Source organism: Siniperca chuatsi, linkage group LG20 (genome assembly GCF_020085105.1).
Source record: "Siniperca chuatsi isolate FFG_IHB_CAS linkage group LG20, ASM2008510v1, whole genome shotgun sequence".
Classification (NCBI taxonomy): domain Eukaryota; kingdom Metazoa; phylum Chordata; class Actinopteri; order Centrarchiformes; family Sinipercidae; genus Siniperca; species Siniperca chuatsi.
Window position 1 is genome coordinate 13,610,152 of NC_058061.1, and position 27,427 is coordinate 13,637,578.

Consider the following 27,427-nt stretch of genomic DNA (forward strand, 5'->3'; position numbering starts at 1 on the left):
ATTATTATTCCTAATCCAAGATTCAAAATTTTGCATTTGCAAACATGAAACTCTTTGGGAACTCACTTTAATTATTGTAAATTATGAGATTGAAAGTTCACTCTTGACTTTGGAAACAGCAGTTGACAAAAAACAATCGCATCACAAGTTAGTAGCTGTTTTGGAGCTCTTGAGCAAATCACACAATCTTTGTTAGCAGCAGGAGTTGCCCAGTTGTCGTGGAAATGTAGATGTTCAAATTTCCTTTTTTTTTTTCTGAGGAAGATATGTGATATGACTGAAAGCTCAATATGAAAGAAAAAATATGTTGTAGAACCTAACAGCAGTCCACTGTTACCTTACTTTGAAAATAAATTATATCCAGTTTGCAAACTTCTCTGCAAGCCTAACTGGATTCCTGAAACTCAACAGAGGCTATTACTACATTTTAAGGAGCTTTGCTGTCATAGAACTGATTGCGAAAAGGCTCTAACCCTCTGCTCCAGCAGGGCGCGGCGGATGGACACCCTCTGTTCCAGGTCCTTGACCTCTCTCTCATGTTGCGTGTCGGTGTGAATCTTGATCTTGCTCTGGTAGGCGTTAAGCAGCTCCAGCTCCTGCTGCAGCTGCATCCGCAGCACCTTGTACTCCGCTTCCTGGGTCTCATCCAATCGCAGCTGAGAGACAGAAAAAAAGATGGAGTGTGATGAAAATGGAATTGGCAAGATTATATGGGCAAGAAATTGTGCTTTAGTGTTGACAAGGGTAGAAGAGGAAAAGTTTAGAGAACGTAGAGAAAAGAGAGGGAGATACAGAGGAGAGGATCAGGAGTGTTAGCTGCAGATCGGTCAGTTTTGTTTAATCAATGTGGGGCCTGCATATGTTGTATTCAATAGGACGAATTTAAGAGAAACAAAATTCAGTGTAAATGTAAGAAATTGTCAAACTAAAATCACAACTAATCTTAATCACAAACTTCATTGCATATGTGCACAGGCAGAAAGACTGTAGGTGAGTTTGTGAACAGGATATGAAGCGTTATTGATTATTGTTCAGATATCATTTCTAGTGAAATGCAAAAATTGTTATCTAAATAAATCTATATAACATTACAAAATGTTGCACAACAAAATGTTGCACAACAGTTGAACTACTTTGGCCTGTGTGTGTGATGCCTGTCTTAAAGCCTGGCTCCAGAAAACAGATTGAATCTTGTTTCAAAAGACATTCTTCATTTAAAACATTTTTTTCTGACCTCGGGATTAAGTTTAATCAGCGAGTGGGAAACCTTCCCAAAGAGACTTTAACCAGAGCATGAGTAGATGTGCGGACAAACAAGGGCAGCAGGGATTTGGCTTACTGGGCTTACGTGGCATGCTGCCATTTGAGGTAATTAAAGTAGCACAGTGTGTTATGTCACTGAAGGGAACGAGACGTTTTGTCAAGTCCCATCCTCTTCCTACTGTTTCATTCAAAATTCACATTTAAAAGCCTGTGTGTGTGTGTGTGTGTGTGTGTGAGTCCCATGCTTAGAGGGCAGGGGATCAGTTAAGTTTAGCCATAAGGGACTGTACAAAAATTATTTTTCTATTTATTTTAGTTTCTTTTGTCCAACTGTTGCTTGGGCTCTGAGTAATTGTGATTTCTCACTGTTTTTTGAAATTTTACAAACCAAACAATTGATCGATTAATCGAAAAAATAATCAGCAACTACAACAGTAAAATGTTGCTTACATATTAATGCACCAATAATAATAATCTAACAGTCACAGGGGATATTTTTCTGCAGTGAGGACTTTTACTTTTGATACTTTAAGCTCATTTTCCGGATTATACTCACTACATACTTTACTTAAATAAGTTAAATGTAGAACTTTTACTTGATGAATTTTTACTGTGTGATATTAGTACTTTTACTTAAGTAACGTATCTGAATACTTTGTCTGCCACTGCTCCGCAGGGTTATCAATATTTGCTTTGAACCCTCCCTTTCACTTAGAAACATTTCCATCATCCTAATATCTCAACTCAGCCCTGATTTCAAGCTTAATATGTAAATGGAACAAAAATTTTGACATAGCCAAAATCGCACATTGGGAGTGAAATTAGCAATTGTAATTGTGAAGTGGAAAATGAAGCCCTGCTACAGAGACATGATTGTTGTCCTGTGCATGTGGCAAAATGCACCTATATGGTCCACGTTCACCGTGGACCATATAGGCCAAAAGGCTTTTTTTTTGGACGTAACTATTTTGATCTGTCCAGTGCTTTTAAATTAATCTCCAAAGAAAAATATGAAATAATTTCCGTACAGTCCCTAAGAGGAAAAGAATGAGGCTTAACTGAAGTTGCCGCCATCTTCTCATCAAAGTAGTGTGACACTATATATATATATCATAGATCATGTAACATGACATGAATGATTGGAAAGATAATCTAGGTGCTATTTAAAGAACTTTGATGCAGGAGCTCCACATCAAAGTCTGTTTACAGGTGTTGGGGAGTACTACTGCAACATCAAGTGACATCACTTGAGTCAGTGTCCGTTGAAGACCACAAGATTGAAAATGAAAACAATCTGGAGGTGTGGAGTTAGAAAGAAGAGAGCTTAGCGACCTAACTATTAAGTGGTTGAGTTGCATTGTGGGTAATGTAGGCGCCAGGTTTTGACAAGGAAGAAGAATGTGAGGAATAAAAAAAAAAGATATCTCTAGTATTGCTGTGTTGATTTTGATCCTTTTATTCTTTTAAACTGTCCATCTTGAGTAATAATATAATATTATTATATTATAATAATATTATAGGAGTGCAATACCAGATTGGTGGAGTAGTCTTCTAAAGATAAAACTGACTGTATGTAGTCTTATTATGTGGCTGAATATCGGTGTTCTTCATCCTGAAGTTATGGCTGAACCTCAATCACATTTTCTTTCTTTACAGTATTCTAACATTTCTCCTCTGAACCAAGATATCCCATTTCATCAAAGCTGTCATCACTGCTTAGTTGTCCTCTCTCGAGGAAGGAGAGATAATTCAGAAATTCAGGGAAAAGGATATTTTGGAAGATGACCTGCAAAGAACTGTTAAACTGTAGGGGAAACAGGATGGTGTACATCATTTGGTGTAAAACTGGGAAATGTGGGTTTAGATGGAGATTAACCCTGAGGGACCAGGAGGAGGCTTGTTGGTGGGGCGGCCCCCAGGCCAGGCACAGCAGTGGTGGTGTTGTGTGAGTGTGAAGTGAACGACGTCTCCTTGCTTTACTCACAGCCTGTGTGGACAGCATATCATTGATGGAGTGGTCATACTGCTCAGCCAAGATGGCCAGCTTACGAGTCTGCTCATCCTTCAGCCGCTTCAGCACGGCCTTGTGGTCCGACTTGGGTGTGTTCTCCAGCAGGTGGTTGCGCAGGGCCTTGTACTGGCGGGTCTGGATCTTACAGGTGTCCTGGAACTGACGCTTAATCTGTAGCTCTTTGGACTAGAGGAGAGAGAAGACAGATGGAGGCAGCTGGGCTAAAGTGCTCCTATGGTTGTATAAATCAACGTGGTGATGGATGTGTTGAATACAGAAAATCAGGAAAAACATTTTTTTGACTTTTTTCAATAAAATTTCTAACGACTTGCTATCAGTTTTGTTAGCAAAATGCTGACATGACTGATGATAAAAATGTACACCATTAATAATCACAACTTTAAGTATAAATACCTTTCAAATGTTGACTCTTTGCCAGTGACGGCATCACAGCCAAACTGACGAGGGTTTGTACACTCATGCTGTCTCTGATATTAATTTCTTATTCGTGTATTTCTTTCAACTTGTCAGTGGTGGACATTATGCCTGAGTCTGTTTCAGGTTATGGGGTGCAGTGAATCAGCGTGTGTGATTACTGTGGATTTATGCAACAAACCATGTTTTAAACTTTGAATATAGCATGAGTATAAATGCAATGATTTTATTGCAATGCAGCCAATGCCACAAATACAATTCCTAATTATGTAGCAGCTATGTAACAGTTCAGTTCAGAGACGAGGGTCAATGAACTGAAGTGAACACTTAATGATGAACAAGTGTTTATTTTTTGACTCCTAAAGGTAACATTTGATTAAAGAGGTTGACCTGTAGATGAAAAATAAGCAGCTTGTGCATTTGCCAGGTGAAAATTACTGAATAGGGCTGTTTATTTTTAGAAACATTTCTAATGTAAACAAATCTTCTACAGTTTAAGAAAACATTAATAACTTAAGAACTGAAAATAACTTTTTCAGTCGTTTTTCAGTCTGAATATTAACAGACCCGAGTACATTTGTATTGCAAATTGTGCCTTGAACAGAAATGTGATTAATCTGTATTGACTTCTAAAATGAAAAAAAACAAAAAACCCCACCAGTTATTTTCCGAAAAACGTTTACATTATTTAACCTTTTATGCAAGTTATAATTATTAAGAATTAAGTTTTTAAAACATATTCACTGTTCTATATAAAACGACTCAGGATTGAATGTTTTGACTCTGAAAGCTTGAAACAAACAAAATATCTATTCTATAAATTTCTATTCTTTACATGCACTGAAATTTAAACTTGTGATTTGGCATATAGGACATGGATTCAAATAACACAGCCTACTTGTGTACACTTGTGTACTGGCATTATTTTTGGTGGATTTTAGACAACGGGAAGGGCACAACAGATATCAAAAGAGATAAAATGTGTGATGATACAGGAGGAATGATGATGAACAAAATGGTAAAGGGATCTTTACTTAGGGGAAAAGGTAAACAAATGAAGACATGGTAATAATGGAAACGAAAATCATAAAAACAAACAAGACAATGATTTTCACACAAAAGAATTTATTTTCTGTGTAAAGAAAAATCTGGAAGTATGACAAAATATTTTTCTATGCTTACGAGCACACGGCCATACAGTATGCCAACACTCATGCAGCTAAAATGAGAATAAAAGGGCAACAAAATGGCTGCCAAACAAAATGCAGTACTAGTCTTATAAATACTGCATAAATTAAATATAAAAAACTCAAGGTGATATAACTCTCAGACGGTGTCACAACAAAACATAATACAAACATGTAAACATACACAGAGGAACAGGAAATAACTGATACTGGAACACAAATGTAAATCAATTGCAAATAAGTTACATTCAAATAAAACAATGTTTGTTGTGAATTGTCTTTTTTTAAAGCTAGACTTCCCAAATGCACGTCACCTAAAAGAAGTGCCCAACTTTTTTGTTCCCCCTGTGTCAAATACAGTTAAGATTGAGTTTTCCTACTCAGTAATATTCCTCCATGTAAATAGCTCAAATGTCGTCCTTCTGTGACATACAGGGCACATTTTCCTACATAATTAGCATTTATAAGCACAAACGTATTTTACTCATCATTACCAGACTTCCCTTGCAAATATGCACATTTTTAAATTCTTAATACTCTCAAACACTATGCATGTCACAACTGCAAATTTTAAACGAAATTTGGTTAATTTGAATTCATTCAATTAGAACAGAGCATTTTGATGTTTAAGTCCTCAAATTTGCAAGAGCATGAGATAAAAACGGCACTTTTAACCGTCAAGTTTCCTTTTGGTCCGACTGAAGTAGAGCTGAAACGATTCATCGATTGGTTGATCGACAGAAAAATTATACGCAACTATTTTGATAATCGATTAATCGTTTCAGTCATTTTTCAAGCAAAAATAGTGAAAAAATGCCATACATTCTAACCATGCCATACAAGAGGATTTGGTGCTTTACTCTGTCATATATGAATTCAAACTGAATATCTTTGGTTTTGGACTTTTGATTGACCAAAACCAAACATTGGAGACATCACCTTAGGCTCTGGGAATTTGTGATGAGCATTTTTTCACTATTTTTGGATGTTTAATCAAAAAAATTATCGGCAGATTAATCATTAATGGAAATAATCGTTAGTTGCAGCCCTAAACTGAAGTGATCTGTTCTCCCACATTTGTTTTTTTTTTTGTTTTTAAAAAAATGGTCTTTAGGACAGTGCAAAATTAAACAGATGTCTGCTATTACTGGATATCTTCTCTTCATATGATCATGAACTGCTCAATCTTAACTTTCACATTCAGTAGTTGCATCAATCTTTGGACTTATTTTATGATTGCGTGTCTCAAAAGATTGTCTATATGGCTTCATATAAATTAAGATACAGTGAAATATTAAATAGGTTTTTATTATATTATACTTTTACTACTCCAAAGTATATCCTGCGTTCTTATGTTTCCACTATAAATGTAGGATATGTCACTTCACAACAGACTTAACATTTGTGCAAACAGTTATAACTAGGCACTCAACTGGTGAAATTTATATGATTATTAAGGGGAAAAATATCTAAATGTTTACATGGTAAAACACAAGATTATTGCATAAAGCGCAATAAAAACAGCATATCTAACTAGAATCTGAAAGCATGATTTCACCAGCTGTAAATAATATCCAATGATGTCTTAGCATGAAACAATGAATTGGATAGGCTTAATGTTCCAGCTAAATGGCCCCAAACTTCCACTAACCATTTTCCACTTTGACTTCTAAACATAGAAGCTACGCTTCAAAATGTTATCAAATGTCCTACAGTGGTCCCAGATATTTCTGCTTAGCTGATTATTGCACTTTTACACTGACTGAGAGCTACCTGTAGTGTTCAGGGTGATGTTAGTGAAATTATTAAGTCTTTTTTTCTTTTTCACAGTATTCAGCTTTGGGGAGTGAAATTATAGCCAGGAAGCTATGCAACACTGTAATATTTGTTCTAAGCACTGAGATAACAGTGCACCCAATTAAATAAGACCACTATAAAAGAAAAACAAAAGATTGCACAAAAACGGTCTTAAAAATAACCATGAAAATATTTGTCTTAGAAATTAAGAGCAAAATAACAAAATTAAAGAAACTTTAAGGAACTTTTACAAAAAGCACAATAATAAAATGGTAAAACTTCACTGGGTTTGGTACAGTAACCGTGGGTTTGGCTGCATGTTTACGTTCACAGAGCCCACTGATTCAACAGTATGGCTCGTGTGCATACATGTTTGGATAAGCTTCAACTGCCAAAATCAGATGTACATGTGTGCAGGGTAAAATATTTCTAATCTTTAAGAAATGGGACCAAAAACCAGTTTGGGAATTATCTAACGAGAGAGACGTGGGCCCAAATCAAAACGACACACAAACAATGGATGAACAATGGAACATGGAGCGTGATCATGATCACGCTCACACACATACCACCAGCACACGTCTCCCACTCTTTCCTTCAATTTGTCTTACACTCTCACTATCTCCACGGCCGAATTTTCCCCCTGACAAACCTTCCAGATGAAGTTCGTCTCAACCCACACTCCCACCTCGCCTCCTCACGAAACATCCTCTCCCTCTCTTCCCTCCTCTGTCTCTCCCTCTCTCTCCCCCTCTGTCTCCTCTCTCTGACCTCCCTGGGTAATAGTTTGGGCAGTCTGCTTGGGATCTCCCTCTTCAAGAGGCCCAGAGTTCGGAGTTTGATACTGACACTGAGTGGCAGCTTTTTAAGGAGCTGTCTGGCTAGTTTTAGCACTATGGAGTTAGCCAGGTCTGCCAGGACCCCGAGGGGGCGTCTACTGAAACGCCTCACCCAGAGAAGGCCTTTGGCTAAGGGAGAGGTGTTACAGCAGCGAGCCTGATACTCTAAGGGCAAGCTCTTCAGGGGGACTGGGATTTTGGACTGGCGCACACCCCAGTTGCGCCCTGCTTTGGGAAACATCTCATAGAGGTTACGCTCAGCCATACCGCCCAGGACTGACTGGCACATGGCAAACAGGGGTCGAGGCAGGCGGAAAAGGACGCGCATGCAGAGGCGGTTGACTTTGCGGGGTGCATACTGGAGGAAGTCGCGGGCCGGCCTGACAATCAGCACCACCACCAAGTAGAGAGAGAGGAAGAGGGAGGGAGAGCTGAGGAAGGAGGCGGAGATCAAAATCATGGGGATGTAATAAATCCCCAAACTGAGGGAGAGTCCTAAACTGAAGAGGCCGCTGGCCCAGAGGCTGAGCGACAGGTAGGTGGAGAGAGACAGAGAGCAGCAGGAACGAAGGAAGAGGTACGAGAAGAAGAGTGCCAAGAAGGCAAGCTCAGCGGAGAGGAGGATAGAGGCCACCGAGGGCAGAGGCGGTGAGCGACGGAGGGAGAGGAGGAAGATGGAGAGTAGCAGCAAAGTGAGGTTGGAAGGCTGGGCAGCAACGGAGAGGGAGAGGAGGAGGCAGATGGTGTGAGAGAAGAATGAAGGCAAAGAATTCTGGGCGGGGGGAGGGGGTGAGGTGGGTATGGGCTCAAGCTCCTCTGGAGCAACAGGGAAGTAAAACTCAGATAGCTCATCGATGTCTCGCTCACGGAGTCGTCTCTTTTCTGGGGACAGGGATGAGATGAACTCTGACGGACAACCATCTGCCACGCCCCTGCCCTCTTCTTCCTCTTCATCAGTGTCTGCATGTGCAGTTTTACTGTGATCATCCTCCCACTGCACTCCTTCTACTTCCCTCACTTCTGTCCTTTCTTCACCGATTTTCCACTCGTCCTCCTCCTCATCATCATCATTTCCCTTTGGTTTGTTGTCGTCATCTACCTCATTTTTCCGTTCAACCACAGGGACACCCTCTAACTCCTTATCTCTAAATTCTAATACTGCTCCATCAAGCTCATCCTGATTATCATACATCTCTTTAACTAACACCTCCCTCTCCTTTTTTAACTCGCCATCCCTCTCGCCCTCCACCTCTATTTGTACCACTCCCGCCTCACTGTCCCAGCTGCCACTCTGCCCCTCTGTTGTCTGGCTCTCTCCCTCCTCAGTTGACCCCTGGCTCTGGGTCCTCTCACTCACTTTGAGGCTCTTGGGCTGTTGGCGGACCTCCACGGCGTGTTTCTGACGCAGCTCCTGCTCACGCCTCTTGTTATACTCCATCTGGTTGGTGAGCTCCGTCTGGTGCTGCGTGCGGATCAGCTCGGCCCGCGTATGCTGCACCAAACCCAGCTGTCGGAACTCCAGCTCCTGGGTGGACTCGTGGTGACGCAGGAGCATGGCACACTCCAAGTCCTTCAGAGTCTGCTTCTTGTTCAGTTCCTAGAGAAGAAAAGAAGATGATAAAGAAGCAGGAGAGGAAACTTATCACATTTTTCTACAGTTCTATGTGAGTTTTCCCCATAAACAGACTATGCTTGGGAAGCCTGCCAAAGTATATTTAAAGCTAGCGTAGGTAATCGTAGAAAAGGTTTCAGTCGTAGTCATCTGGACACTGTTTTCAGAATCAAGATGTTTCGGCTCCCATCCGGAAGTCATTCTCAATTGTGAAAAAATGGGACGGGAACTAGAAATTTAAGCTACTCTGTGTTACATAAGCCCTGCCCTCAGGAAGGAATCTACCTGAGTATCTGTTAATAGCTAGTTTCACCTGAAACTGACCTAATTGTTTCCAAGATGGCCCAGTAATCAGTAATCAGGCCTATTGTTTTCTGGCTGCATCTACCTCATCACTGTTAAGTACCTGATTAGCATGTGATTGGCGTGACCAAGGTGTTAATACACTGTGATAGACTTTGGGCAGATTGAATCTCAGACCACCATTTCTGTTCAAAGAGGAATTCTCTTTTTTCACAAAAACTTACTCTACTTAGAATCTTCACCTTGCTGTCTTCAAATGTGTGGTTTGTAGCTTTTAGATGCAAATGCACGGCGCTCTGTAATCCTGAGTTAACGTGTCGTCTGTGCTGATAAAGTCTTTTGTGAAGTGGCTGTTTGGTCTCACCTATGTACCGTTCTTTGCAGTTTTCCTCACTGCACTGAATGGAGTAGACAACATTGCTCTGTTTCTGTGTGGGCAACTTGTCCTTAGGGTGAACGAGTTTCTGTCTTAAAGTGTTGCCTGGTTTAAAGAAGACAGGAACATCGTGCTGTCTAAAGATCCTTTGTAGTTTTTCAGACAGTCCAGATACATAAGGAATGGAGACACCGTTCCTTCTTGGTTCTGTTACACTTTTGTCCTGTTTTTTGGCTCTTTTAACTTTGTTGATAGCCCAAGTAGGATAACCACAGACAGATTGCATTCTGGACATGCCTTTCCTCTTTCTTCTTACCCTCTGAGCCGGTGGGCACTTCTTGGGCTCTGTGTTGTAAGGTCCGGATTACACCCAGCTTGTGCTGTAATGGATGGTGTGAGTCAAAGAGCAAGTATTGATCCGTATGTGTTGGTTTCCTGTACACTTCTATCTGGAGCTTTCCGTCCTCTCCTCTAAGTGTAGAACAATTAAGAAAGGCCAAGCGGTTCTCTTTGGCATTCTCTCGCGTCTTTCTACGATAGAACACTCCTGGATGAATGAGGGACTACACCGTCTTAGGGTAGGTAATGTATTTCAGAAGAATTTTTTGTTATATTTGTGGAAATTCTCTTTACATCCCAACTGCAATTAATAAATCAAAGAAAAGAAAATGAATATGCACATGAATATGTGTTTTGGGGGAGTGGCTTTGGAGGGAGGCCTGAAGGGAGGAGGAGGAGGATTTAACTCTATGGCCATTTTAAGGCAGTAGTTAGCAGTAGTGTTGTATTGGACTACATTATATTCAAAGATCTTTTTAATGTTTTTAATGCATTCCAGAAATATGTATTAAAGTATACAAAGTATATTTTTGATCTGTGGGAAACACTGAAAACACACCCCACCTGTCCTTTAAACTGTATTCAAAAGTCAAATAAGAACAAGCAGCATTTATGACAACTTGATACCCAATAACTACCTGAAGATGATTTTGCTACCTGATAATGTAATTTACTGTTTCTCTCTAAGACCACTACCGAGTTTGTCTTTGCCAGGGTCAGTTATGAGTTATACTGATGGAAAGTGAATCCTACTGGACTGTTTTGTGAGAACTGAATTGTTGATCCAACCTTGACACGCCTATCAAATTTAAAAATGGTACCTCTCGGAGCAGATCCTGCTCCAGGTTGTGGCGTGCCAGCAGCATCTTCCTTTTATACTGGCGACACTGTAGCTCATAATACTGCCTCTGCCGTCGCAGCAGGCCTGCCTCTTCCTCTGCCTGCAGCTGCTGCAGACACTCCTTCTGGTGCACCAACCACTCTTGTTTCTCCCGCTTTGGTGTTGACTGGTTCTCATTTAGTTCCTTGAGTAGAAATAAGTTAAAAGCAATGAAGAGAGAGTACAGTAATATTAGCTGAATAGGCATGATATCAAGCTTAAAGATCAATGCTGTTTGTATAGTGTTTGTACGACGCAGGGTAAATTTGAAGTCGCAGGGGGGTGGTGAAAAGTGATAGTGGCAACAATAGTATCAGTAGTATGGTGGAGCTGATTAACAACGGATTATGCAAAACAGGAAATGTGCTTCCATAACTCTCACACAGATACTTTAGTGGTAGACAGCTGACTCGTGATATAATGTGACAAAACCTAGAAGCACCTCTTTGAGCTGCTCCTTGCGTTGGCGATACTGCCGTTTCTGGGACTCCAGCAGACTAGTCAACTCCTTCTTCTGCTGGGCCAGTATGTGCTGCTGGAACTTCTTCTCCTCAGTCAGGACTGCCTTTGTCTGAAAAAACCCCAAAACAACACACAATCTCATTAACATTATCATTGTGACAAGCACAAGATAAAAAAGGCAAATTAAAAAAAAAAAACAACAACACTGGAATATTTACTGTAAATCAATATTTACAGTAAATCAGGAATGTGTCACATATCACCAATCTTCCCCCTTTAGTTTCTATGGCAGTTACGTTTTTACCCATCTCCATGATTCTCTTCCCATTCATCCCACACATATGTTCAAGCCATGTGCTTCTTGACTTGTCTAGTTTGCCCCATCTCTTATTCATCTATCCCTCCGTTCTCCTCTCACCTCATTCGTCCTCCACCAGCTCACCTCCTTCTCCAGGATGACCTGGTGCTTCTTGGAGAGTTTTTCCCCCTCCATGGAGAAGCTGTTCCTCTGATTCTCCAGCTCTTTGTCCAGTCTCAGCTGGTGCTCGTCCATCTCTGCCTTCAGCTTGTTCTCCAGGCCCATCAGCTGCTTCTGGTGCTGCCGTCGCATTCGCTTGTACCTGTGCGGAGACACAGGCCATGAAGTTAGCTAGAGGGAGGAAGGTAAGCTCTCGAGAGACGTTGACACTACTTGGCTGACTTTTATTTCTAACAAGGTTTTCACTGAAGGTTTTCTTTTGGTTGCTTTCTCTTCCTTTTCTAGCAATATATGGCATGTATGCCAGCCCTGATTCACAATCGCCACCTTACCCAGACATCTGCTCTCTCAGGGCCGAGCCCTGCTCATGTTCCTGGATCTGACGAGTGACGAGCGAGGCTGTCCTGATGGTGGCAAAATGGTCTCTGCCACGACGACGCCTCCCCCCCCCTCCTCCGCCACCACCACCAGCAGACGAAGCTTCTCGTTGTGAGTCAACCTCTGGCTGATAGGGATCATCATAGATGTTGTCATGGCTCTGTATAGTGGAGACCAAGCAGGGGAGAAAAGAGAGAAGAAAGAAAAAGGAAAGGACTCACTTAAAAAAAAATGTTTTAAATTGTAGTGGTTTAAGGATAGAAAGGATAGAAGGAGAGAAATTTTAAATGGAATGTCATTCTAGTATTTAAAATTAAATACTCTGGTCATTTAACTAAATTTGGGGCTTTAGTGAGCTTGCTACCAAGCTGGGTGGTGATTTTGTGTTTCTGCTCTGTAGGTGACAACACTGACATATCAACTGAGCATCTGCAGGTCTGCACTGGTGCTGCTATTACATTCCATTTCCTGTAGGTGGTGCAAGTTTACATGTGTAAAACTGATGTGACAGACAGAACAGCTTCCCCTGTGGACTATCTGCAGCCAATATATAGTATAATAGTTTGTCCCAGTTGTGTATTTAGTAAGATAAATCACAGGACAAAAACATAATAGAAAAGGTATGCTTCCAATGTCTTAACATAATTTACTCACTGATTTGATGCATCTTAAAATAAATGTCATTTCTATTGTGATATTGTTATATATCTTCATAAAAGAAAGACTGCTGGTTTTCTTATTTAAGATACATACTAGGCTCTAAGTGAAACTGATGGACATAGTGCTGGATGTGTCAAAGAGGGGTCTGGGAGGGACAGGAATCTCCTCCTCAACATACCCACCCACAGACAGTAAAACACTTGGACTGACCAGGGGTTTGTGCAGGACAGAGCTGTTGGAGGTGACGGTGTGCTCTCCCTCCTGCATCATGGCCATCTCCCCGCTGTCGTCAGAGCCGTCTGCCAGGCTATTGACCGAGCTGCTCTGGGAGCTGGCACTGATTGACATGGATGGCAGAGAGTGGGAGCTCTCCATGCTGTTGACTGTGCCGGTGCGCAGCATATACTGCTCCACATCCTGGTTGAAAGGGAAAAAGAGGAAGTTTAGTCAAAATGGTTAAAAAGGTTCTAGGGAAAGACAACACTTTTAGGACAGCAAATGGGGTTCCCTTACTTCATAGGGTGAAAGTAGCAGTGGCAGCAGTGTATTGACCAGTTTATAGCATACATAAAATATGTGTGCTTATCCTATGAAAACCTTTCTGAGCAGACATTGGAGTAAAATATGAAACATACTAACAGTGAGACAAATGCAGTCCCACATTCTCTGAATTCCGTTATTTCCTTTTACGGGGAAACAACTAACTGGAATTAAATATTGATGGAAACAAAGGGCTTTGTAGGGAGAGGAAGGGGTCCCAATTTACAATATATATTGGAGAAGTACAATACAAAGGCAGGATTAATGCAGAAACCAGCTGTTTTCCTTTACAGGCCCTGATACATGCTTCTTCCTCATCAAAAATAAAAGGTTTTTGAGGGTTCTTCTTCAAGGCACGTAGCACTTCTGTATTTTGTTTTGACTAGAGTCCTACTAACTTTAGAGTTACTGCAGGGACTCAGTCATGTAGTGTCTCCTGAGCTTCTGAAGGTTTGAAGTGGCATTTCCATTTTCACATTTACGAGAAAATGTGAAGTAATGAACAAAAGACCACTATACTGAACACAGTCTTTTCACTGAGTTTTTTCAAGTGTCCTCGTTTCATGCTTGTGGTTAGCAGGAAATGCAATACATGCTAACACAATGCACAACTTTGAGGCAATGCAAACTGTTTTCACTTCACAAAAATCATTCCATTGAAAGCAATCCACTTTAATGTTTAAATTGGTGCCTATCTGGGTATATTTTAAAGGATCAGTATCGGTTAAAATAAAACTGAAAAAATTACTGTACTCTACTGTGTTTGGTCCACCTCAGCTTGCTAGTGTTGCAGCGCAGCTTTCCTTAATGACAGCTGGGCTCTATGGTGCGATGTATTTGGGGCACTGGTGGGAGTAACTCTTGAGTTCTGTGTCTGTGTTCAGCCAAAGATCATTTTTGAGGGAAGAAGCTCCACTCTCTAACACCGCTGTACAATTGTGAGTGTTTCTGCAGTTCCAACAACTCCCAACAGAGTGATACGTCTTCTCTCTAGCGGATTTTCTTTCTCCATTTCAGGAGCTGCAATCTCCTTTAAACTATTATTCATATCCGATAACTAATTTGATCAACCAAATAGTTTTGAACCAGGACCTTCAGTATATGGAAAATGTGTCAGAGTTAGTAGCTACAGCTGTTATTTCCATGGGTCATATACAGTATAATCAACAATCAGATAAATATAAGTATTGGATTGGACTCTGTCCCGGCAGATACCCAATGTTAAAGGACTCGGATCTGGATCAGGGCCAAAAAACAAACAAACAAACAAAACACATGATCAGGTCATCCCTAGTTGAGAGTGAACATAAATTAAGAGCTGAACGCCAAAATAAGCCAGTATTTATTCCATCAGGCACTGTGTCTCTAACCTTACGACCTCTGTGTCTTTTTTTTTTTTTTAACCACATGTCTTCCTACAGCTCTGTTGGCCTCTTCCTCGTCCTCTGTCCCATTCTTACCTCTTCCTCATCGCCTCCTTCTGGTGCGGGACCGTTGTGTGCCTCATGGAAGAGGATTTTCTTCATCTTCCGGTACTGAAGGTTGTCCAGCTCGCGGACAGCGTCCTTGGTGCGGGCAATCAAGTCCATCACAACTGTCATAGGACGCTCTCTGCATAGGAAATGGTGCTGGGTGGACAGAAAGGTTAAGAGAAAAGGAGGATAGAAATTGACAGAGAAGGTGAATAATTCAATCGTCACAGGATTCTGAGATCAAGGTCCCTGTATATTTGGATTAACCAATGTGGGGTGCCAGTTTTGGGGCTGGGCGATTATGGTTAAGATGCTGATGTTGATTATTTTCCTTTATACTGGGATTCTGCTTATCAACCAGAACAGTGAAGGACCATTTCTGTTAAACATCTATTATTAACGTAGAAGAAAGGAGAAGGGGCTCCTGCAACCTCTTCTTTCATGTAGTGATCATTCCTAGTTGACTGTGCCTGTCATGACTGAATTCAGCGCATGCATGTGCCAATAGGAACAACAAATGTAAACAGAGACTACTATAGTATTTATTTAACACCGAACAGCTCGTTGCAGCTGGTTGTAACTGTAGAGAAGGAGGAGCACTTTATTTTAGTACACTATATTTACACTACAGGTTTCCTCTTGCTTGATCATAATCACATGCCTCTGTCTCTGCCTTCATATACAACATCAAACAATTCTTTTGATGCCGTGTACCTTGAGCAGCACATCAGAGGTAGGTCTGTCCTGAGCGATCTTCTGCAAACAGGAGTCCACAAAATTGCGGAAATAATCAGACCTAAAAATCATGAAAATGTCATTATAAAAGCACCACTCATTATAAAAGCACCAATCACATTGTGATAAATGATGTTCTGATAAATGAAAGCATCTTGTTAGTGTTAATATTAATATTAACTTTTTTTGTAATTTATTACAGGATGTCACAAAGCATTTAGCTTAAGACCCTTTAAAATGATCCTATTCTGACAGCACACTGGGGCGAAAGTCACACAGGAAGTGTTGTGGGTTTTGTTTATATTGAACAGAAATGATAAATCCAATGTTGTTACCATTCGGCATGTGCTTCTTGATTCACAGTGATCTGCACGCACCAAGTCACAAACGCTTGTTTATTGTCTAATGTAAACTAACTGCAACAGACTGAAGCTGCAAACTCTGACCTCCTTTTGCCAGACTGTCATCACTGTGCCAAGTAAATCTAATTTCAACATTTTCAATTCCTTCTTCAGCACTTTGTCAGCCATGGCTTTATTATAAATCCATCAAATTCATCTCATACACCTTGTAGACTTCCTGTTAATGGTGTGTAAAATCATAAATTCAACAAATCCTTAGAAAAACATGATGTTGAAAGAGCCTAAATAACATTAGAAACTCTTTTATAAAAGCAACATTTATAACATAATCTCAAGCAACATAAATCAAACTCATGATGCAACAAAAGTCTTATTTTTCTAAAAGGACAGACTGGTTAGGACGTTTCACCAACTCTCACCAGTGATTAGACTGCAACACAGGGCTCTCATTCTGGGCGATGTGGTATAAGGCACTCATAGCATTCATGTTGAACAGAGGAGGCTTCCTTTCCGCTAGAGAGTGACAAAGCACGACATAGCGTGACAGAGACAGAGAGTGGCAGATAAAGAGCAAGAACACAAAAAAAGAAGAGGAGAAAGCAAAGAAAAGGGTTGGATGCTTTCAGCTTTGTGAACACACACACACACACACACACACACAAAAAAAAACACTCTTGTGGACCATTTTATGGCCAGCTCTTACCCAGCTCTATGCAGGTAATGCCAAGTGACCACACATCCACCTTCCCGTCGTACTGACCCTCGTCCATTGCCAGGATCACCTCAGGGGCCATCCTGCATAGAGGACAACAAAGCAACTCAGCCATTTCCAGCTCTTTTCCTTTGATCCTGGACCAACAGAGACCACCTCAGGGCTCACTGTCATTCCCAACGTCTACACCACATGAATAGACATGAACATTATTAGGGTTAGGCTGCCTCATGTACAACAACAACAGTAACCTGTAGCTGATGAATAGTGGGATCTGTTCTCCCTGAGAGAAATATGCAGGTAGTGCTGAAAGGATTAGCTGACTGACAGTAAAAGACGAAACACCTCAAATACATATATAAATATATATAAATAATATGTAACTAAGTATCAGCGTGTCAATGAAAAAAATCACTTTGGGTTCTTGTAACTTGACAGACCTGCAGATCAACGTTGTTCAAGTTTGAACTTCACTCTGCTGCAAGCAATGAATGAACTTGAATCTGACATTCAGGCCGCCACACCTTGTTGGAACCTTATCTCTTCAAAAGTATGACAAAAATGCAGCACAGCCAGACAGAGGCGAGTAGTCTGCTATTCCAAGTTTGTTGTATTGCAAATAAAACTGAAGCTACCTGACTAGATACCATTATGGGTAAAAGGAGTAGTATTTTCTCTGACGTAAAAATAATGACATTTTAATATCAAAACATAAGAAAAAAAAAATGTAGATACATAAAAAACTGTTTTCATTTTACTTTTACTTAAAGTAATCCTTTACATGATATCAAACCCCATTTTTGACAATATTTATGGTCGGAATTTTCTTCTGCAAAAGCCATTTAATGTATTTATATTCAGTAATTACATCTCTATGTTGTAGTTTTTACTGTTATTTGTGGAGTCCGCCATTCCCGCTATGTATTCTAATTGCCTTCACACACACATGGCATTCACAGGAAACAATGGATGCATGTAATCCTGCATCATTTTATCTAATTTATATCAGCCTCACTGTTTGCTCTCTTTACACTGTGTCAGAGCTGTATCAAGTAACTGTTAATGCAAACAAGTTCCTACTGCTGCTTCACCAACCAACTTCAACTGGCGAAACAGTACGGGTGGCATTTATCGTCAAAGCAAACACAACGTATTTGTCATTGCGGTTAGCGCTAACCGCAATCGTTTATCAAAAATGCGTCTACATGCTACAATGCTGTCATTTCAAAGTAGCTGCTCAAGGAGTGTTTGCTGCCCCCAGAATTCTGGGACCTGTAGTATTAAACTGCACTTGCTGTTACCGCGGTAACCAGGACTGTCTGCAAATGGTGATACATGGTGGAGCTTAAGAATAACATGACATGAAGCGGGGACCTTTTTTTTTTGTAAAAGCCTGTTTGGCAAAGCTGATGAATACTGACATGCGCAAGGTGCAAGCTTTGTTGGATCATAATTTGGTGTAAATTTTTAGGAATTCACCAGGAGTAACTGTTCTCAAACCATCATCTTATGACGAGGATGACACTGTTATGAGTACAAAGTTTGACGTCTTACCAGTAAGGTGTTCCCACGAAGGAATTGGCTGGGGCAACGATGGAGGCAGAGCCAAAGTCTCCCAGTTTGACCTGGCCTGGCTCTGTTAGCAAGATGTTTCCTGCCTTCACATCCCTGAGAGAGAGAAATGATCAGATAAGAGAAAATGACTGGTCAGGGAAATTGTGAGGAAGACAAAACAAATAGAGAGACATGAGAGAAAAAATTTATTGTTAGAGGCCGGGGAGTAGCAAGATGCACTACAATGTGTTGCTGCAGTGTGTGAGCACATACACCATTGCATAAGCTTATCTTAGGCAGCACAGTTTGTGCTTTCTCCCCTGTATTTGTTTTGTCTCTTGTTAGAAGTGTGGGCGAGGAGAGCAGAATAGATACAGATAGTGAGAAAAGGAATGGGGGTTACCTGTGAATCATGTTGTGAGAGTGAAGATACACTAATCCCTGCAACGCACCATGGGTTATGGCAGCTATTTCCACTTCCTGAAGGGGTTTCTTGTGGACTGGTAGAAGAGAGATATTAGGGGATATCAGGCATTGTTTTTGTGAACAACTGAAATATATAATTAACTGGTTAATTACTCATTTGTCTCTGTTCTTTCCTACTTACCTTCTAAGAGGTCAGAAGCTGAGCCCAAGCAGTACTCCATCACCAGCTAGAAGAGGGGCAGAGGGAGAGTTAAACTGCATGCTATTTTAGGGAGCCTAACCCAGGAGCACACTTGACGTTAAGGACTTTTTCCACACTTGACCCGAATGGAAAGGGTTTTTGGACCGGAGGCAGTTTTCCCTGAGAGTTCAGTACAGTTATTAAGTGCGAGAGCTGCTGTCGAGTTAAGGTACAACACAAGAAGGGGTTCTCATGTGCTCCTCAAAATGGAGGTCTGAGTACACAGTAGAAGTTGATTAACGTGACTAGCTAAATGTGCCACATTAGCGTTATCTGTCGTTAAGTACAGTAAGAATACAGTAGGGGCTCATTATAAAAAAACCCACTTAATGCAGCAGATAATTGCAATTTTACAGAAACTTTCCCAGGGGACCAAGAACCTTTTGAGGAGCTCTGGAACTAAGCCTGCGTTTCTGCCAGAGAAACCAGAGACTAAATTTGGTTCCTGTACAATAGTTCGAGGTTCTGTTGGTTCAGGGAGTTTGGGGGCTGAGTTTCCAGGGCTGACCGTGAGGCAACCGCAACTTGCGTACCATTTCATAGACAAAATAAGGGAGTACTGGGTGCCACTAGTATTGATATTAGGATGACGAGTCGACATTTCTTGTTGTTTATTAAAATAACCATCAAACACTCATCAGATCGTTTACTGTGGAGACAGGCGTTCTGGAGTTTTCAGTATCCTTTTTAAAAATTCATTACATCCAACTCAAACATCAGAGTCATGCAACAATAAATACAAAGAACAACATGATGACCACGTTGTAGTTTCCTTAAATGTGAAAACTGCGCTTCAAATGCCATGTCTAAAAAAACCCTAAGCGCACACATCTCTCTCACACACACACACACACACACACACACACACACACACTCACCCATGCTGTGTGCTCTCTCAGGTAGCAGCCATGGTACTCAACAGTGTTGGGGTGGCGCAGTTTCTGGAGGAACTTCACTTCCTTGACAATATCCTGCCATTTCTGGAACATAAGCAGAGATACTCATTGATGAGCAACCCTGACTGATAAACTGATCTCACATCTACAAGAGATTAAGGATTAGAGAGTTGCCAAGTCTTACCTCATTGGACTGCTTGCCACTGTAGGACATCTTCTTGATGGCCACCACCTCATTGGTGCGGATGTCATGGGCCTAATGTGGAAAGGTTAGGGACAACAGATGATAAATTACTTCTTTTAAGTCTTCTTTAAAACAGCAGAGCTGACCCTGCTTTGTATTTCCAAGAGCAGTATTTTATTTCAACCAGTTGATTTGAGTTTAGTTTAAGTATCATTTGATTTGGCAGATAGCACCAAAACAATGAGAATTCTACGATTAATTAGCCATTTTTACATCAGACCCAACAAAGACATCACTATTACATAAACAAGGATTTCTGATGAGCCTCGTTCTTCTCTTCTCCCCTCTCCCATCGATCCCTTCATCCATGACTAGCTCCTTTTCACCCTTCATTAAACAGGCCTTTTCATCCACCACTTGTGAGCTGTCCTTTGTCATTGACTCGCACCATGCTTTTACCTTTTTGTTCTCTCCTGCCACCTTCCATCTTCAGCTGATCTTGTTGACAGTACCATCATCACCACCTTCCCTCCTGTCTAACAGACACCATCTCTGACCCACAACATTACTCTTACCATCGTCTGTCAGCTATTCTCATTTGTTGTGCTTACCTTTTCATACCATCGACCACCTTGACCTGGGCTAGATTCACCACAGTGACTAAAATTCAATGATGGGACCTCAAATTAAATTATGTGAAAAAGCAGCCTTTTCATTTTATCTGTGCTGGGGGGTTTTCAAGCTCAGTGGAGGAGTTTTTGGGTTGTACTATCACTTGTAGCAACAATCTGACATAGCTTGAGTTGCTACAACTAACAATCACTATTAGGGCTGCGACCGGTAATTATTTTCATTGTTTGTTATATTATAATTCAATTAAATTTCTTGTCTATATGATGTCAAAATAGTGACAATGTTCCATCTTGACTTAGCAAAGCCCAAGCAAATCGACACATTTCATTATTACTTTAATTTGTATTACATTACTTACATTATGTTTTGATAAATTAAGTCAAATTAAAAAACTAAAAAGTTCAGTTTTGTTTTTAATGTCTTGATCTAAAGAACAGCTGAACAAGTTTAATAATCTAAAAAGAATTCTTACATTTCTAACAAAAGTGAAGATCTTTCCATTATCTCAAAGCAGACCACATGTGTGAGTGTATATGACTAAAAAAACAACCATTTTATGTCCTTACACCAGAATTCAAGGACAGATTTTGAGCTGGATTAATTATCAGTTGCCTAATAATTAGATGCCCATATTCATATTTTACACATGTACATCAAACTAAACCTAACGGATATGTTAAAAAGACTTGTTTGTAGTCATTTCTCAGTCACTAAACTCCCTTTCCTGATAAATATTTAAGCTAAATATAATTTTGCACCTGAAAAATCACACAGCTCAAATTTAATCTTTTAATTGTTTAGTGTATCCATATCATTAGGCCAGCTAGAGATGAATACAATTTAGACCTACAAGAATATACCAGTATCTTCATTCAAATTAAGTTAGATGTCATCATCACATATACAATATATGTGTATTGACAAAAACATTACACTTAAGGGCTCTAACACATATGCAAGCAAACTGTGGCCACTGCAGCACCAATATCCCATCACCTTTACAGACCAAAAGGGTAACCAAGGTGTAACTTACGAAGTAGACCGCTCCGAAGCTCCCATGGCCGATCTCCCTCAGGTCTGTGAAGAGCTTCTCAGGATCCTCCCTGAAGAACAGCTCAGCCACCTCCGGGTCCTTCAGGCTCCCGGCCCGCACACTCGACGGCATGGCCAGCGCCTGGTGAGCGTGGAAGAGACGCACTGAGTGAGCGTCTGTTATTTGGAAGGATTACCAACATTTGTGTTGGAAACCTGAGCGGCCGAGGAAATATAGACACTGACTTCTCTGTGCACTTTTATTGCATCTATGTTTACATTTATACATTTATGTATTATAAAACATATTAAATTCAACACAGAATTTGCTTTTCCACTACATGTGGTTGAGTCACTTTGGTTCATGTGTAAAAAGCCTATCCAGCTCTACATCAGCATTTAAACTGTCTAAGACAACAAAAATGCAAATCTGTGTTGGCTCATATGGATGGAAAATATCAAAGTGCCCATCAGCTTGGAATGACCATCCATCCACCCATCCATCCATCCATCATCATCCATCTGTCTCTCTACCAGAAATATAAGGTGGAACAATATTGTCAAAACTTAACATTGCTGTATTATTCATTTTTACATTGCATGCATTGCAATATTTAAAAGTAGTGAATAACCATAATTTCACCAGATATGGTATATGCAGCTTTTAGCTTCTGTAGATCCAATTGGAAATAGGAAAGACACGAATACCTGTTTTTGCACCGCATAATCAGCGGTTATGGTTTCTTTCATCTTCATCACTCATGAATCAAAAATCCATACAAAACGCTTCATATTTTCATTGTATGCTAAATAAAACAATCCTCTCTGACAAAGGTTTTGACTGGTCATTCACCGGTCCATCATCAGCCCGCATACATGACGGCATGGCCATCACAGTTAAACGAAATGGTCAACAAAACACAATAAAAATCAGGCTAAATAACCAGGTGAAACAGTGAACTTTGTTTGTTATAATTTTCTATCAAGCAGTAAAATGTTTAAATGGTGTACCATAATTGGTCTGATTTGTCTTATTACATTTCATGCTTTGCAATGTGACACACTACAATGTTGATGCTAAAACAATGTATTGTTCAGCCCAACAGAAATATATCGAATAAAGTTGAGATCATGGTCATGACGAGAATCCAGCACTAAATGGATATACAGTACAGAATATAGCCCAAACGATACTCGATTTGTGAGGCTGATACTGACATTGATATTTGGGAATTTTAAAAAACAGATGACGATATATCGGCCGACAGTAATTTCTTTCAAACATAAACAACAATCTTGATACGGATCCCTTAGACTCGTTTTTTTTTTTTAAGAACTTTGCCCAGAATACATAGTGAGCAGGACATTGTATAGCATCAGCCTGGCCAATTTATCAGTCTGCCTCTAGCACAGAAAGACATCTCTCTGACAAGCAGCAGGCCAAATTTCACAAGATACTGTAAAAGTAAACTGCCAGCCAGTTTAGCAGACCCATGATTTGCCTACTGTGTAATCACAAGTTTCACCTGTGTTTTTAAAGCACAAGAACCTGTAACCACTACAGAGTTTGGTATCTCTCTGAACAGGACATCAGAGGTTTCCTGACCAATTATGGAAATATAGCCAAAGGAGTGGTGTTCACGATAGGATAAAGCAGCTAGGGCCAAATTTCTGTAATAAATATGTGGCCACTGACATATCTCCTATTCATTTCAATTAGCTTGTTTTCAGTATTTTGTTTCTAAAGTTGTTGGTAATTTGCATTACAATTCCTAATTAATCACAGGATCAAAATTATTAGGGATTAGTAAATTGCTGCACTGTGATTACCGTACTAAATGTGTGCTACTACAGAGGGCCTACATAAAACGACATAATTTTACTTACAGTCACAGCCTTTTTAAACCCAACTTCATATATTATTTTGTACATTACAGATTTTTTTTTCAAACAGAAAATAAATACACTTGTTATACTGGTTCAGTGTTTGGGACACAGAGTCAGAATATAATTAATTAATTGTAGTGCAGACAGCAACTGATTGTTCAACTGATCACTTGTGTGATGCACTGTCTGGCAAGTTAACAGCCTAGCATGGGGTATATCATGGGATATTAGGATGTGGTTAAAGGTTAATGTGGAAATGTAACACATGCTCCATATTTTTTAAGTGGTCAGTAACTTAACAACTGGGCCTTCATGTCAGGATTTCCAAACACTTTGAACATGCATCAGATGAAACATATCTTTCATGGCCATTCTGCTATTGTCAAAGAGGAAGCATGTGGTTCCTTTTGAAAATGAGAAGTTCTTTAAACCTTGCAACCAAGCCTAAAGAAAGCTCTCAATCCATTTTCTAAGAACCCATCCAAGTCATATTCCAGACACACACAGGAAGAGGCAGCAAATGCTACAATTATGTTGTTTCTTTCTCAAACCTACAGACGAATTTACAACCTTGGAGCACCGTGGGCATATTTTGGAAAACAAAATGCATATTGTCCTTGGCTGGTGAGACACAGACTAGAAGTAATTATCTAGACAGTATAATGTATAGTGTGCATCTCAGCTGAGCAAGCTAGTTGGCTTTTGCACTTGGCTGGTCAATTAGGCTGTCTTTGCTCTTGCTCACCAAAGAAATGCATGACATGTATTCAACAGTAGACAACAACATCTCCAGGCTGGGTGTTCAGGCTGCAGGCCAACAACAAGCCTGCCTGTCAATGTCAACGTCTCCAGGATCTGAAAATTAGGTAGTTATTGGTGCTAGCTGCTCCTTTCACTGCAAACAGAGGTAGAGAGGCGCATTCGGCTGCTTTTGCATGATTAATGATTTATAACATGTCTTACCGTGGCTTTTGGGATCCACTGTAGCTAGCTCTGGAGCTAGCTAACCGGCCTGGCTGGAAAATACTGGTCTCACTCCCCTTTCCTCGGCACTGGTGTCTATTCAACACGAACAAACCACATTCTGTCTGTCGATGCTTTTACTCAAACCCCTCTCCATCCTGATGCTCCAAGTCAATTGGACAGCTAGCACGTCGGCACGACTTGACATGAGGAAAGTGCCAGTCAATTAAAGTGACAGCTAGCTGACTGACGCCTGCCAGCTAGACTAGCCAGCCAGCTAGTAGCAGAGCTGTCTTCCAAAGAAAATCAGAGGCTAGCTCCAGCTGCTGTTAGCAACACCGCTAACTAAATAACGTAACGCCAGGAGGTGCCTAGGACGGTTTCAATGGGAAACTGATTCATTAATGTCCACCGGTCCGCTACGTGCTCCACTTTGTACTGTCATTACGTTACTGTTGCCAGCGGATTTCATCTGCAGTTCGTGTTATCCCCATTTTGCTCGACTCTCATCCGTTTTTGTTCAGGACTTCATGATGGCGGAGCGGGGCGGGAGCCGAAAGGAAAACGGAAGTGTTCTTCTTCGACGCTCCAGAAGCCGCTGCAACGATGCCCCCGTGCGGCCGAGGAGGTTCGCCAAAACATTTACATGGTAAGTTAAAATCAACAATTAGGTTTAGGTCTACCAACAGCTACTGTAAACAAACAGCTAGGGACATATTATTAGTATGATACAATTTGACATAAATCTCTGGTATATTTTCATATTGTCCGGCCGCAATAACTAATACAGTCCATGTAATGTCTACAGAAATATAATTTTGTTGATGGGCACAGGATGGGGTAGCCTAATGATTACAGCAGCAGGTGTCCACCCTACTGAAGTGTAAAACTAAACTTTTTCAGCTTCAGGGCTGCTGCTCTGTGTTTTTCTGTGAAGGTGAACAGGAGAAGCATTTCATGAGTAAAAAACTAAATGAACCAATGAGAAAGTTAACACTTTTTAATAATGTCATCACAGGAAGTGATTTCTACAGCTGTTCACTAAACACAACAAAGCTTAACTAGTTTAACATAGTGACATCAGAGTCGTAGCTATGGAAAATAGCTCAACAAATACAAACTGGACTACACAATAATTTGTCATCCCAAATGTTTGGGATGACAGATTTTTGTGTAGTTCTTGCTGAGAAATACAGATGCTATATATTTCTGTTAGCGTCAGAAACTAAAGACAGACTTGGCTTGTGTTGTAAAATATATATTCATGATCTACCAGCACTTTCCAGCTATTTTCCAAATTGCAATTCTAATTTACTAACAGAGATTTGCCTATATGCTTTAAAGTTTCATATTGCAAATTGAAAACCAAGAGATAACTGAGGGCCTATGTCATTTGTTACTTGCAATTATTGATTTTTTGTTTCATGTGAATGGATTTTGAAGTTTTCCTTCTGTCAAGTTTGTTTGAATGCAAGACTATCTCTGCACACACACACACACACACACACACACACACACACACACACACACACACACACACACGTCATCTCATTCACACATATGGCTTGCTTGGCTCAACCTTTGCTCTCATAATCCACTCAGTGTGATCTCATTGTTGTGTACTTTTAGCTGACAAACCACATACACAAAACACACAATAAAACCAAAAATGTTCTCTCTGTACCTTTCTATATTATCATTCTCGGTTGCTGTTGAAGTTAAACTGTCACCAGGCATCAGGCTGTGATACGTCAGAAATGAGCAGCTGCTGGTGCAGTTTTCTTATCCACAGCTAATTACAAGTCATTCAAGAGGGCTGACTGTTGAGGGGTCAAACTTGTGACCTCCAGTTAGGAACAGGTTTTCTGACTACTAGTAGTTGTGCTTTCATGTGCCGCAATAGCATCTTAATCCTTTTACTAATCCAAATTGAACCCTCTAGCTATTGACCGTGTGTAATTTCTTTCATTCCCAAAAATAAAACCTGTGCATCCTTAACCTTCTACCACCCAGCCCTCCCTTCATTCTGACTTTCCTCACCCACATTCCTCCTGCCCTCCACTCCGCAGAAATCTATTCACAACCCCTGAGCCTGCACCGCTACAGATGGAGGGAAAAAAGATAATAAAATCCTTGCTAGCTCCTGCTGCATAGCCCAACGGATTATTCCTCTTATGCAAACAGATTTTTGATGAATTTACATAAAAGGTAAGCAGGCAGAGGGGAAAGGTCAGAGCAGAGGACACACTCACACACACACACACACTAACTATCAAGACCTGCGGTGCAGAAGTGTTTCAGCTCAGCCAGTTAATTCAGACTGCAACATTTACATCCTCGCTGTAGGAAGTGAAGGCTGACCCCGAGGCTTTAATCCCAGACATTGTCATCAGGGTATTTCATGGAAGAAATAATCCGTTTTTTTTTTGTCACGCAAATCTAACCAATATTTATGCAGATTATCACACACTGGGATATTAGCTGTGATTGGCCTGTGGCTCTTTAATACATCCAAAATCTGTCATGTCTTTGAAAACAATAGGAGCTAAAACAACAGACGGGGAGCCTTTTCATAGTGTCACTGTCGTATGTTTTTCAACAGAAAAAATAAAGCCTATGATTTGGAGTGATCAGTCCCGACAGTGTAAAGATTTAACATACAGTCATAATATATTAAAAATATTTCTTTATTTGTTTAAGTTCTCTCTTTGAAAAACAATATTTTTCCCATAAGGTGTGAATCGGTTGACCCTATAAGAATTGATGTGAG

General features: G+C 40.4%; 1 protein-coding gene across 4 annotated transcripts in view; it reads right to left on the reverse strand.

Annotated features, from left to right (window-relative positions):
* taok2b (TAO kinase 2b) overlaps positions 1 to 25,253 on the reverse strand; it is a 28,824-nt gene extending 3,571 nt beyond the window's left edge. The window contains exons 1-19 of one of the 4 annotated variants that reach the window (XM_044178288.1): positions 24,658 to 25,253; positions 21,809 to 21,949; positions 20,143 to 20,214; positions 19,941 to 20,042; positions 19,003 to 19,048; positions 18,799 to 18,895; positions 18,396 to 18,509; positions 16,833 to 16,924; positions 16,549 to 16,642; positions 15,747 to 15,828; positions 15,021 to 15,188; positions 13,231 to 13,437; positions 12,315 to 12,520; positions 11,923 to 12,124; positions 11,485 to 11,613; positions 10,984 to 11,187; positions 8,890 to 9,129; positions 3,248 to 3,460; positions 474 to 656 (exon numbers count right to left, since the gene is read on the reverse strand). In XM_044178288.1, the coding sequence (XP_044034223.1) occupies positions 474 to 656; positions 3,248 to 3,460; positions 8,890 to 9,129; positions 10,984 to 11,187; positions 11,485 to 11,613; positions 11,923 to 12,124; positions 12,315 to 12,520; positions 13,231 to 13,437; positions 15,021 to 15,188; positions 15,747 to 15,828; positions 16,549 to 16,642; positions 16,833 to 16,924; positions 18,396 to 18,509; positions 18,799 to 18,895; positions 19,003 to 19,048; positions 19,941 to 20,042; positions 20,143 to 20,214; positions 21,809 to 21,940 (2,583 nt within the window). In that variant the 5' untranslated portion in view covers positions 21,941 to 21,949; positions 24,658 to 25,253. Of the gene's footprint in view, positions 1 to 473; positions 657 to 3,247; positions 3,461 to 4,814; positions 9,130 to 10,983; positions 11,188 to 11,484; positions 11,614 to 11,922; positions 12,125 to 12,314; positions 12,521 to 13,230; positions 13,438 to 15,020; positions 15,189 to 15,746; positions 15,829 to 16,548; positions 16,643 to 16,832; positions 16,925 to 18,395; positions 18,510 to 18,798; positions 18,896 to 19,002; positions 19,049 to 19,940; positions 20,043 to 20,142; positions 20,215 to 21,808; positions 21,950 to 24,657 lie in introns of those variants that run through there. The other 3 variants (XM_044178289.1, XM_044178286.1, XM_044178287.1) reach the window with 3 other exon arrangements.
* Positions 25,254 to 27,427: the final 2,174 nt, after the last annotated feature.